This window comes from Leptonychotes weddellii, chromosome 7, assembly GCF_054177405.1.
Source record: "Leptonychotes weddellii isolate Sample4059 chromosome 7, ASM5417740v2, whole genome shotgun sequence".
NCBI lineage: Eukaryota > Metazoa > Chordata > Mammalia > Carnivora > Phocidae > Leptonychotes > Leptonychotes weddellii.
In genome coordinates this window covers 47831525-47845104 of record NC_138375.1, presented here as the reverse complement: position 1 = coordinate 47845104, position 13580 = coordinate 47831525, and the positions used below count along the sequence as shown (strand labels likewise).

The 13580-nt window shown below is 36.6% G+C and overlaps 1 protein-coding gene across 2 annotated transcripts in view; it reads right to left on the bottom strand.

The window, feature by feature from the left end:
- Positions 1-12630, bottom strand: part of GABRG2 (gamma-aminobutyric acid type A receptor subunit gamma2) — a 101170-nt gene extending 88540 nt beyond the window's left edge. The window contains exon 1 of one of the 2 annotated variants that reach the window (XM_006730680.3): positions 12234-12630. In XM_006730680.3, coding sequence (XP_006730743.1) covers positions 12234-12340 — 107 coding nt within the window. In that variant the 5' untranslated portion in view covers positions 12341-12630. The remainder of the gene's footprint in view (positions 1-12233) is intronic. The other variant, XM_006730679.3, reaches the window with a different exon arrangement.
- Positions 12631-13580: the final 950 nt, after the last annotated feature.

Here is a 13580-nt window from a genome sequence, read left to right as displayed (position 1 = left end):
TCTGAAAGTAGTACCTCTAAAGGAGGTAGGAAAATGAAACCAGCATTTGAAGGAATCTAATAAAATACAGTGTGACAGTTAAGTTGGGTCCAATGAAGGATCAGGAGCTAACACTGGAGAGGTTGTCAGGGATCAGATCATGAAGGACCATATTGGGTAATCAAATGCCCAGTTTGCTTGGGAAAGTTCCAATTGGCACCTGTGATCCTGACACAATTATTAATAATTATGCCCTCTTTCACTATAAAAATGTCTCCATTTTGCATAACAAATATATGGTATATTACCTACAAGTCTAGTTAAGAGAATTGGATTTTATGGTAGAAGGTGTGTTATTGCAAATATTTAATATGGCAATAAAACAACCATATTTGTATTATAAGAAGTCATTCTTAAGTAAAACTACATTTATTTGCAGATAACAATATTGTATTATAAAAAATCATAAGGGATCTATTAGAATTACCAGAATAAGTTCTAGAACAAATACCACAGGATATAAAATCAATATACAAAATAAATTGCTTTTCTATATAATAGTAATAAACATTTGATAAACAATTTAAAAGTATATAATTTGAAATAAGACACAAAATACTTAATAAACTTAAGAAACATGTACAAAATGCCTACACTGAAATAGGACAATAAAATAGTGAGAAAAATTTAAGACCAGCTAAACATATGGAAAGATAAACCATGTCCATGGATTGGAAGACTTAACATTGTCAAAATGTCAATAATTTCTAATTTGATCTATATGTTCAATACCATTTCAATAGAGACACAGCAGGACATTTTTGTTTTGCTTGTTTTTGTAGAAGTTGACAAATTTACTAAAAATACGTAAGGATATTAAAAGATGCAAAATAGACAAATCAGGTCCTACAAAAGAAGAACACCTAGGTTGTGTTTCATATTCATTGCCTGGTTTCAAGATTTACTATAAGGCTACAATGATCAAAGTCACATAGTACTGACATACAAATAATCTAGTAGATCAATGGAATGGAATATAGATTTCAGAAATAGACCTAGACATATATGTTACTAACATTTTGACAAAGTTCAAAGGAATATCAATAATAAAAGAAAAATCTCCTCAAAAAATGGGGCTGAAGCAATTGGATAAATGTAGGGGGTAATAAATCTCATTCTCTAACATATTAAATGAAAATAATAAAACATTGAGAAGGATATTAGAGCTAAAAGAGAAAACTGTAAATATAAAGTCTCTAGATAAAATAGAAAATATTTTTGCAAATTTGGAGGAGGCAAATATCCTAGGACAGAAAAAACACTAACCATAATGGAAACAATGACAAATTGTACTTTAAACATTTTGCTCACCTAAATAAATTAGTAAATAATAAGTGTACCTGGGTGGCTCAGTCAGTTGAGTGTCGGACTCTTGATTTCAGCTCAGGTCATGATCTCGAGCCCCATGTCAGGCTCTGTGCTCAGTGGGGAGTCTGCTTGAGATTCTCTCCCTCCCTTCTCCTTTGCCCCTCCCCCCCAAGTAAATAAATAAATCTTTAAAAAAATAGTAAATAATAAACCCAAAGACAGGAAAAAAATTTTCCTACATCTGACAAAGGGGTTTTATATAAAATCATAAAGTACTTCTACAAATCAATAATAAAATCAATCAAAACAAAAAACCTGAGGGGCACCTGGGTGGTTCAGTTGGTTAAATGTCCCACTCTTGATTTCAGCTCAGGTCATGATGTCAGGGTTGTGAGATCGAGCCCCACATTGGCTATGCGCTAGACATGGAGGCTGCTTAAGATTCTCTCTCCCTCTCACTCTGCACCCCCCCCACAACCTGTTTGCATGCAAGAGCACTCTCTCTCTCTCTCTCTCTCAGAAAAAAACCAATGCAACAAAAACACCAAAAAACCTGAATAGGTACAATTTTACTCCCACTGTAATGGTTTAAATCCAAAAGACTTTAGTTACCCGTCTCTGCAGTGTCCCCAGTGATCCTATCTTTCTGGTACTCACACATTCACATATACCTTTCCCACTATGCATCAGGATTGTTCCTTGTTACTAATGCCACATGACATTAGTGATGGTACATAATTATAAGATTTTATTACAAAAGTCTGTGGCTTCTGTCTCGAATGCTCTCTCTCTCTCTCCCTCTCTTTAGATCTCTTTCTTTTCACTCCACCTCTCCAACACCATGGAGAGACCACCAGTGAAGGAAGTGGAAAGTCCTGCCAATATAGTAGTGAGCTTGAGAATGGCTTATCTAGCACCTTCAGAGAACTGGAACCCTGTTCAACAAATTGATTACAACCTCATGAGAGGTCCTAAACCAAAATCATCCCGCTAAGTCACTTCTGGATTCCTGATTCTCAGGAGCCTTGTGAGGTAAGACATGGCTTGCCTTTGGGGGGAGGGGGGGGTTGTTATTTTTTAATGTTTTGGATAACTGCTTATATAAAAATAGATAACTAATGCAAAGGCAGATAATACCAACTAATGCAAAGGCAGATAATACCTTAAGTTGTAAGGATGTGCAGCAACTTGAACTGTCACACATTAGAAAACTGTTCTGATAATTGCTTATAATAAAAAAATAAATTCTAGGGCGCCTGGGTGGCTCAGTTGGTTAAGCGACTGCCTTCGGCTCAGATCATGATCCTGTAGTCCTGGGATCAAGTCCCGCATCGGGCTCCCTGCTCAGCAGGCAGTCTGCTTCTCCCTCTGACCCTCCCCCCTCTCATACTCTATCTCATTCTCTCTCTCAAATAAATAAATAAAATCTTTAAAAAATAAAAATAAATAAAAAATAAAAATAAATTCTATGTCCCAGTAATTCCACCAAGAAAAATGAGAAAGGGTCCAATGAAACACTTGTACAGTAATGTTTCTGCCAGCTTTGTCCAAACTGCCTCAAATTGTATACATCAAGAGGAGAATGGGTAAACATGTTATAATTCATACCATGGGATTCCTAAAAATAAAAAGGAACTCATGATATATGCAACATTATTATGTGTCAAAAACATTATGTTTAGCAAAAGAAACTAGACACAAAATGTTGGTTTCATCAATATAAAGTTCTAGAATAGAAAAAAAAAATAGTCTGTTGTGAGAAAAATCACAAGCGAGACTATCAGGAGAAGGGAGGAAAGGGAGAGTAGAGAGGTAGTTAATTGAAAAGGAATGTAAGAAAACCTGCAGATGTGGCTGAACTAATATATATTGAAAACGTGTGTGTGTGTGTGTGTGTGTGTGTGTATGCATATGTATATAGGAGCGGTGATTATACTACTGCATACATTTGAAAAAATTTCATCTAACTGTACACCTAAATTCTGAACAGTTTACTACATCTCAGTTATATAATTAAGAAAATATTTGATAGGAGAAATCTCTCTCTGCTGTGTAGTAAATTAATAAGACAGCAAAACTGGCATCAGAAAGTACTTTAGGTGACTGATTTAGTAACCTAGGTGATAGATGATGTTGAGTTTAATTCCATGATCAGACCTATTAGGCACAAAGAAAAATGAAGTTAGTCATGACCCTGAATAGCAAAATATCAGCTTGGATTGTCTCCTTCCTCATTACTCTCCAGATTCGACCCATTGCTTCCATTTCAAATCTAATATAGATGTTGCCATCAAGAGTAACAACATGGGTTTGCTCTGAATAATAGGTTGAGTAATTTTGCTCAGAAACTCAAAGACAGTGGTTTCACACTATCTCTGGAAAAAGATCCTTATTTGCATATCATTAGAGAAACTTCTTCAAGAAGTTCCATGTGTCAGCATTTATTTTCTTATTATACTGGGATCTAATCTACATATGTTAGAAATATTAAGTTTACAAAAATGATCTAAAATGAATGACTGGTCTAGGCATTCTACAAACTTAGGGACCTTTCCCGTATTTTCTTATCTTACACAACTTAAGGTAGGGGACTGAAGAATTAGAGAATTCTTATTAAGAAACCCTCTCCTCAGGGCGCCTGGGTGGCTCAGTCATTAAGCGTCTGCCTTAGGCTCAGGTCACGATCCCAGGGTCCTGGGATCGAGCCCCGCATCGGGCTCCCTGCTCCATGGGAAGCCTGCTTCTCCCTCTCTCACTCCTCCTGCTTGTGTTCCCTCTCTCGCTGTGTCTCTCTCTGTCAAATAAATAAATTTAAAAAAATCTTTAAAAAATAAAGAAAGAAACAAACAAACAAACCCTCTCCTGCACTCTCCCCAAATTTCGATTTAACAGAGGTGGAGAAGATACTTCTGCTTCTAGGAATATCCCCAGGAAATAATGACCCTGTAGTAGTAACAAAAACAATGACAACATATAAGGGATGATTACCATGTGTCAAGCCCTTACCATGTATCAGATCAATTACTACTCAAACTTATGAAGAATTATTATCTTCCTTGTCTTTATATGAAGAGACTAAGGCTATATGAAAGTAACTGAGGGCCAGCAAGTAATGGTAGGGATAGAAATTTAAATTCTGGTCAAGTGTGGCTCCGTAGCTTACACTCTTTAAGGACCACACTATACTTTAGGACCTGTTTGCTTTTTTGTTTTTGTTAGCAGCTATATATACCGAACTTAGAGTGAGATACTGTTGGGAAGATAAAAAGGGTTTTCTTTCTTCCTTTTTTTTTTTTTTTTTAAGATTTTATTTATTTATTTCAGAGAGAGAGACACAGCAGGAGAGAGAGAGGGAACACAAGCAGGGGGAGAAGGAGAGGGAGAAGCAGGCTTCCCGCTGAGCAGGGAGCCCAATGCGGAGCTCGATCCCAGGACCCTGGGATCATGACCTGAGCCGAAGGCAGATGCTGAGCCACCCAGGCACCCGTCTTTCTTCCTTTTTTAAAATAAGACAAATTACAGGGAAAATAAAATGCAATTTTCATTATTTAATTAAAAAATAATTATTAAGCATTTTTAGAGGCAAAGCACTTCTCTAAAAGCCTGGGTTATATAAGTAGACAAAACAGTGTCTTTGCTTTCATCAATCCTGGCTTCTACTGAGGGTAACAGAAAATAAAAAGTAAAAATAATAAACCAGTAAGCAACATTGTATAAAATTATCTACTTAATTACTGAAGGCTCAAAGTATAAGGAAGCATAAAACATAGATGAGAATAAGTGGAATTGTGAGTAGAAGGCTGAATGTTGTTTGCAATACTACACTGAATGATCAGTATAATTGGGAAGGTAATATTTGAGTAGGTGAATTAGCCAATGGATATCTGGGAGAAATACAATGCATAGGGAACAGAATATTAAATATAGTTTCCCTGTTGTTATCATAACCAATGTCTCAGAACAGGGAAAATATAAGTAAGGAGTGTTAGACTCTCATTTAGTACGAATGTGGAAGGCTGCCAAAAAGAGGCAGAACTTTCTAGAGAAGGCTAAAAACCAGTCATGGGTTCCTTTTCCTTCACCCACCTTGTAGCCACATAATAGAAGTTTAAGGATTCAATGAGAGAGGCATTCTTGTATAAGAAGTTTATTGGCCTATGAGTAGAAAGAGCTGTGCAATTTCATATTCCCTCCTCCCATGGAGATATTTGCACCACCTCTAGCTCAAGGCAATTAAAAAAGGAAGTCAAGAAATCCACTCATAGATGTCTACTATGATGGAAAACTAACAAAGGCAAATGCTATCTTTACCCCAAATAGAAAATTTGCATACCTGCTTGTTAGTGCTCTATGAACACAAAGTGGATAGAGAACTCTTAGGTAAATATGCCCTGTATTCTCTATAATCTAAGCAGTCTAAAGGACTACTGTAGCCTGATTCTTTCCTGAAAAAGTCTAAAGGTAATAGGCTGGTTTGAATAACCTGAATAGTGAATCTGAGTGAGAAAGACCTTTACTTCCAGAATCTGACAGGCAGTTTTGCTAAGTCCATCCCTCAGTCCATTCATTCTTCTTTCCTTCCTTCCCTCCTCTCCTAAGCTAAATGGATGTCAAAAAATAGTCATGTTGGAAACATCTTTTAAAAACTGTCTATTTGGTGAGGTAATGCTAGCAGAGAATCAGGGTGAATGTATTTTGGAGTGGAGCTGAAGGGGTATCATCTGACATCAGCCATCATATAGCATAACTCATGTCAGGGAATAGTGCAATGCTGGAGGTACCCAAAAGTGGAAAGGAGAAAGAGGGTTATCTTCATGGAACCCATCCAACACCCCCATGAAAGAATAATTCAGCATCTAGGTATCTGTCACCCAGATAACACAATTTAAGATCTTTCTGCTCCTTTAATTATCTTCTTTCCCTCCACTCCAATCTCACAAAAAAGTCAAGAGCAACATACTAAGAGAGAAGGAAAGGCCTAACAAAAAAGTGAAGAAGTAGTGTCAGACTAAAGAAATCTTAGGTTAAGCCTGATAAGAGAATAGAAGAAAAAAACAAAACTCAATGGGAGATTGAAAGATGAATTTAGATGAGAATTTAATACCTAAAAATGAGATTATTCTAAACTTTGAAATGAATAGAAAATTTATGGGATTTACCTTAGATATTGTCCAGGTATGGGGAAAAGAGATTCAACAGATAAGATTTGAAGAGAAATATAATTTTTAGACTATACCTACCTAAGTGCAGCATGTTCAATAAATCCGTTATTGGGAAATACAGGCAGATTTTAAGTATCATCTAATAGAAGACATGAAATTAAAGATCTACAAAAATCCTTAGAAAAAATGAAAGATAAAGTAACTTCAATATGTATTTTTTTTAAAGATTTCATTTATTTATTTTAGAGAGAGACTGAGCGCGTGTGCATGTGGGCGCGCGCGCGCACACACACACACACAAGTGCTGGGGGGTGGGAGTGGAGAGGTGTGGCACAGAGGAGGAGGAAATGGACAGGCAGACTCTGCACTGAGCATGCCCAAACTGGAGCTCGATCTCACGATCCTGAAATGATGACCTGAAACAAAATCGAGAGTCTGAGGCTTAACTGACTGAGCCACCCAGGCACTGCAATCTGCAATATGTAAATATTTACAGTTGACATTTTAATCACCTCAATCATACAAGCAACTGCTTGATTAACTTTGGCATGCAATAATATTAAAGTGCATAAGCTTTAATTTTAAAGGAATATGAAGTTACAACTAGAAATTGGGGCTTCATTTTCTTCTGAGAATATTTGCATGCACATTCTTATTCTCTGTTTAGTCTCATGAGTTTGATAAGGAAGATAGTATAATAGCTGTAGGAAATGAAATATGGAGAAATTAAGGCACTAGTTCAAGTCTTCTTGAATATTAGTTGTAAAGCAGGATTAAAACTCCCCTAGTCATATTCCTAGGGCAATAATCCAAACTACACAAGTATAACCAGCCCTCTTCTTTCCAAAGGTAAGAAAATACTTGGATTGTTTTGTGATATAAAAGCCCTCTCCAGTTGACTTTACTGGGAGGGTTATTTGCTATTCATTTCTCCCATATTCTAGAGAATAAATATCCTTTAAAAGAAAATAAAAAGCCTTCTTTAAGTTATACATTAGTGGCTTAGAGTAAAAATAAAATTTAACTCCCAATCATATTAATCCCTATAGTATTATGATAAGAATGCAGAATATGGTAATAATTCTATATCATTATAAAAATCATTGTATAACTCTATAGATAAAGTGCCATGTAAATGCTAAATAAGTAGCACTGATATTATACTCTCCACCCATTAATAAGGAAAACCATATGAATACCAAATAACATAACAGTGGGGAAAACAAGAATGCTTTTTAAGCAAAGATCCTTTATAATAATTGAAACCCTGCCATGAACTCAAGTTTGGTTATAGAACCAAAGTCTATGTAGTGAGACAAAAATATATACCTGTTCCCCTTCAACCACAATGTATGTCATTCCAGCAAAGCCTACCTGTATTTAAACTGTGAAAATTCTGTCTTGGAATGGCTAGGAAATTGTGACAGTGACAAGAAGCCATAGCCCTACTACCATATTTACAACAAAGATAAAATCTTCAAAGTTAGTCTTAATTTCAATTTGAAAAATTATTGACATGGAAGCAAATTTTCAAGTGTGTAGAACAGAGACCTTGATCATTAAATATTCTGTAATCCAATTATTTTGAGCAGATTATTCTAAATGAAGTCTAAGCTATCAGAGAGACATTGATGTAACTATTTAAATTAAAAGCCAATTCTTAAATTCCTGCCTACAATCTAAATGTTTTGTCTGGAGTGGTGAGCAGCTGGATTCTGAGAAATACTGGGTGATAATATTTCTTTTCTTTTTTTTTCCCCCCCAGGTAGATGTTTGCCTCAGGGTAGATTATTTGAAATGTTCTATCAACAACTTAGCAATTAAGTATGCTGAGGAAATTATTTTTTTCTAGATAAAACCAATTGGAGCATTTGGAAAGATAGGACAGAGTAAGGTTGTATGTAGAGAATAATTGTTAACTAACAGGGTTAGAAGGAAGAACCACAATGTCCCCTCTACATGAAGGATAATAGACTGCTTAAAGTTAAAAACTATGAAAACATTGATTATGGGATAAAAAAAACACAAAACTTTAGCAGCTCACAAGAAAAGTCTCCTGAAGCATTTCTGTTCAGGCAACAGCTAAGAACAGAAAATATTTATGAATCTTTAATTCAATTTTCTTTTTTAAAATTCAGTTGCTAGCACTTCAAAGTAAGGGTCACATTGAAGATCAAAAAGTCAATCAAATTCATCTCTACTCTCCTTGAAAAAAAAATTCTTTGTTATAAAAATCTTATTTTATTCCAATAGAAAAATATATTTACTTTTTAAGATTTTTTTATTCAATTGAGACACAGAGATAGAGAGAGAGAGAGGGAGCATGAGAAGGAGAAGAGGCAGAGGGAGAGGGAGAAGAAGCAGGCTCCCCGCTGAGCCAGGAGCCCGACTTGGGGCTCCATTCCAGGACCCTGGGATCATGACCTGAGCCAAAGGCAGATGCTTAACCATCTGAGCCACCCAGGCACCCCAAAATATATTTACTTTTAACACTTAATTCCTATTTATTCTAAAAATTTTTTTGTTGTATCTCTATTTCTTCTTGTTAGTGTATTTTTACTCTGAGATGGAAAATAGTTACATTGAAAGAGTTTATAGATTGTGAAATTTGTTTTAAAACCTATATGAATGAGTAGTTGTACATGGAATGTATGTAGTTTGTGAATATAATTACACACATTCATACATATATGCATATTTTATTTTTCAGCCCATGTTTCCTCACACATGAGTTGCATTTATTAAAATCCTTTATAGGTATTCCTTATCCTTTGTGGTTTGTATAATATGCCCAATGACTTCCAAATAAGAAATTCTATATGTGAAATTGACTCATTATGCTCAGTTGAATAGTGAAGTAGCAATAATCAAAGCACTTGTAAATATTAAATACGGTGATAAATTTTAGAAATCAGCAAAGTAAATACCACTTTTCTTCAATGTGTGGTCTAGGGTACTTGTTGAAAATGAATATTCCTGAGTTTCATCCCAGACATAATGATTCAGAATCTTTCAGTGTATGGTTCAGGAATCTCCATTTAAGCAAGTTTTCTAGGTGTTTCTTTCAATAGCACTATATACAAGATACAGGACAGTTTATATAACTTTGAGGTTCAGAAATTAATATTTCACACATAAGAGATATTAGCTATTAACATCCTCACCTCAATGCTTTATATCCTTCCTTGTTTTACTTTTGTATAAACACAATATAATAAATTTAATCAATTTAATAAAGGAGAAAAACTTACTCTTTGCAGTTATGGAAATGAAAAAGTCAATGAAATGTTTGTTTTTTTAATTCCCCTTCAACATTCTAAGTGCTTCTACTGCCACTATTTACCCAAAAAGCCTCTTTTAAATTGGCTTCCAGGGTCCCACATTTTCCCGGATGATTTTTGTCCTTCTTTAGAACCAGCTTTAGAAATCAAAGCTTCTATTTCCATCCAGCCCTATTCAGCCACTCAAATGGCTTTTTTTTTTATGGGATTGCAGCAAACTAAAACTCTGATCACATTCTCTGCACTAAACTGCAATGACTCCATTCCCTCTCATTACTGAGAAAATGTGAAAATCCTATTGGAGAGTTTACATGACACACAGTTCCCTTTTTCAGGGCTATTTACAAAGCTCATCTAGGCTATTATGCAAAGAATTAAAAATTAAAATGTATCACTAAGTTTTACTTTTTACATAATATTGGAAAAGTCAGAGCTGTGGCAATAAAAAGACATCTTAAACATACCATTATGAATAATAATAAAATTACATTTTTTCATTAAAACAAGACCATTGGAGATAATAATAATGTATTCATCTATTTTGTTAAAAAACTATTTACTAAGATAGACATGAGTAGGAAGGAAAGACCTATTTCCCTGTCTTGTCTAAATTTCAATCCACAGGTTTCATAAATGCTAAGAATATGAGAATGATTTTCTATCCATAGCAACTATCAACTCTCTAACTTCTGAAACAAATTAAGAGCTACATATAACACTAAACAGAAAAATATATGTGCAAATTTTAGATAGAAAAAATGTTTTTCCAGGATTCCACTCAAATGTAATGCACATGAAACATTTCCAGTAAAAGACTGTCTCCACTTTTGAGAAAGCTATTTAATCTCATGCTCTTAATGAAAACACATTCTATTTTAAAGTAAAGGAGAAAGGTATGAAAAGTGCTGAAATAATTAAGCAGACCCTGTCTGCTTAGAAACTCCAAAAAAAAAAAAAAAAAAGCTTTCACACCTTGTTTTCCCTAGATCTCTTCTTAATCAGAAATCTGCATCTCCCATTACCTACCCTAGAGAATGGAGGACCAGAGAAGTTAACTAGAAATTTTTTAATAATAGTTTAACCCCTATCCCTTTTATCTCCTTTTGTTACAAATACTACATAAGAATGTCAACTCCCATGAAAACCTTAGGGCAATGGCTTGATTTTTTCTATAGCTAGTTTTTTCTCTTCTTTTTTTCTTTTTTTTTGGGGGGGGGGAAGGGGTATGAGAGTAATTCTTATAGAGTTTATTTTAAAATGACAGTATAGAAGAAAGCATGAAATGTAAATAGTGAACCTCTAACTTGCCTTTGGACCTGGCTGGACATCCTGAGGGAATGTATATGTGTGTTGCCAGGGGCTGTTTGGGTGTGTAGATAAATAATGACCTATAGGTGGAGGAATATTCACTGATACTTTTGGTGCAATGAAGTTCAAGAAAATTTAGGAGCAAAACACTTCAGAGCACACACTGGCTCAGGGTTTTGGGGAATTCATCTCCCCCCTTCCCATCGTTTCCATATAGTTCAGCAAGGCTTTAAGGCATCAATGCATAACTTGACAATTTTGGCTTAACATTCACCTGGTTCAGCTTATTTTTTTCAACATTGCAGCAAGACCAAGTCTTTTCTAGTCATATATCCTCTATGCTTTCATCAACTACATTCTCCATCCCATGCCCCCTCCCATCTTCAAGGAGGGGGTAGAGAAATCAGAACAGGGCTCCCAGAGGTCATTAGTGCTCCTTGGCTCCTTTGGCCTTCTGTCTGTACTATACAATGTCCTGTATAGAATTAGATTTCCCTATGGGGTTAGATAAACCTCTTTCCTTTTGGCCCTAACTGGGACTGCTGTCCCTGGTGCTGAACCATGTTTGCCCATCAGGGAATCTCCTGCCAGGTCAATGGGGCTGAATAGAAAATCTGGCTGACTGATTTTAAGAATGCCCAGGTGCAGGAGCAAGCAATACTTTGGTGTACAGGAACAGAACCCCTCCATCCCCATACACACACACACACACACACACACACACACACACACATCTCCTGGGTGTTCTCCAGGATCCCATTTGCAGTTATCTCCTCCAGACCCCCACCCAAAACGCCTCCAACATGGCCTCAAATGCCGGCTTGTATCAGCACAGCCCACCTCGACATCAGATTGCAGTATTATCAAAATGCTACTCCCCAAACACAAAGTCTTTATGACGTTAGCTTTTCTACTCTAAAACAAAACAAATAAGATCCAATAAATTAATAAATAAACGAAAGTGACCTTCCTCTTTCATCCCTCTATTTTCTACCCTATATTTTCACATTTCCCTAAATTATAACCCCATATCCTAGAACAGTGTTTAAAATCTGGGTGGTCTCCCTAGTTCCACATCCCCACCCCCTCCCCCACCCCTCTGGAACAAAACAACGCTGAAAACAACACATCTTACCCGGGGTAGAGCGATAGCAGGAGCAGAATCCACACCGTCATTTTCTGTGAAAATACAGGAGTCGAGTAGTCTGAGCTTCCTGTGCTCCATATATTTGTCGAACTCATCGCTTTTTTTTCCTCCTCTGCCTCTAATCTCTTGGTTGCAGAAGAATCCCTCCCCTTTGTATTATTATTATGCTTATGATCTGATGGTGGCTCCCCCCACCTGCCTCTAGTAGGTCCCGTCACTGGGGAACTGTATTGCCACCAGCTTTGGGAATTAATATTCAGGGGGCAGAAATAAGATCAGCACAAACGCTTGCAGATACCATCAAAGCGTCAGCTCTGGGAGCGGCTTCCAAGTCTAGGGGAATAATGTATTTGAGGCAGGGGGAGGGTACAGAGAGAGACGCACACCGATACAAATAAGGGAGAAAGATGCGCGCACACTCTACACATACTCATGCCCCTCACACACACATACTCCCCCAGGTCCATCATTTTAGGTCTGTTTATTTGTTTGCTCTGTTTTGATTTCTTTTTTTTTTTTTCCTTTTAGCGTGCGAAGGCTGGGATAGGGTTGTGTGTGTGTGTGTGTGTGTGTTTAAAAGAAATTTTAAAAAGATCAAAGAGTCTCTGTGTGATTAACATCACGCAGATTAACTATGAGATCAAAGTGGAAGAGATGCTCGCTGCTGCAGCACGAATTAACACATGCGTGGTGTCTTCCCAGCGCCTTTAAACTCCTTACTGCACACACAAGCATGGAAGGACTGACTTTCATGCGGACAAGAGATGCCTTAACAAGCCAGTAAACTGTATCACCAATGACAGAAGGTTTGTCTCATCACATCTGCCAAGAATCCTTATTAAAATCATGCAGTCTTAGAAATCATGGTTACACTGTAGCGGGAGGAGGGGCAGACAGTGGGGGAGGAATGGCTGTTTCTCTGTAACATCCTGTAGGGAAACAGATTTGGTGAATTTTCAATTTGAATGAAGGGAGAAAACATGGATAGAATTAAAAGACATGAAAAAATTCCATGCTCCCCCGGATTCACTCCTCCCTTTTCTGTTCCCCATCCCCAGTGAAAATATAAAGACACAAACTACTTGAAGGTTGAAGAATGTAACTGCATTGACACAGCTGCTTGCATAGAGAATACAGACCACAAAATAGGGGCTGCTTTTTGAAGAGACTTGGACAAAGGGGGAAGGTTGAGAGGACATTTAACAATATAAGGAGATTTCTATTTGCTGCGTGGGGATTGACTTTTTTCGTTCTGCTTGGTGACAATCCTGAAAATTTGTGGGGTGGATGAGTCGTGTTAGCATGCTTCCTTCTTGCTTGGAATGTTACCATGGA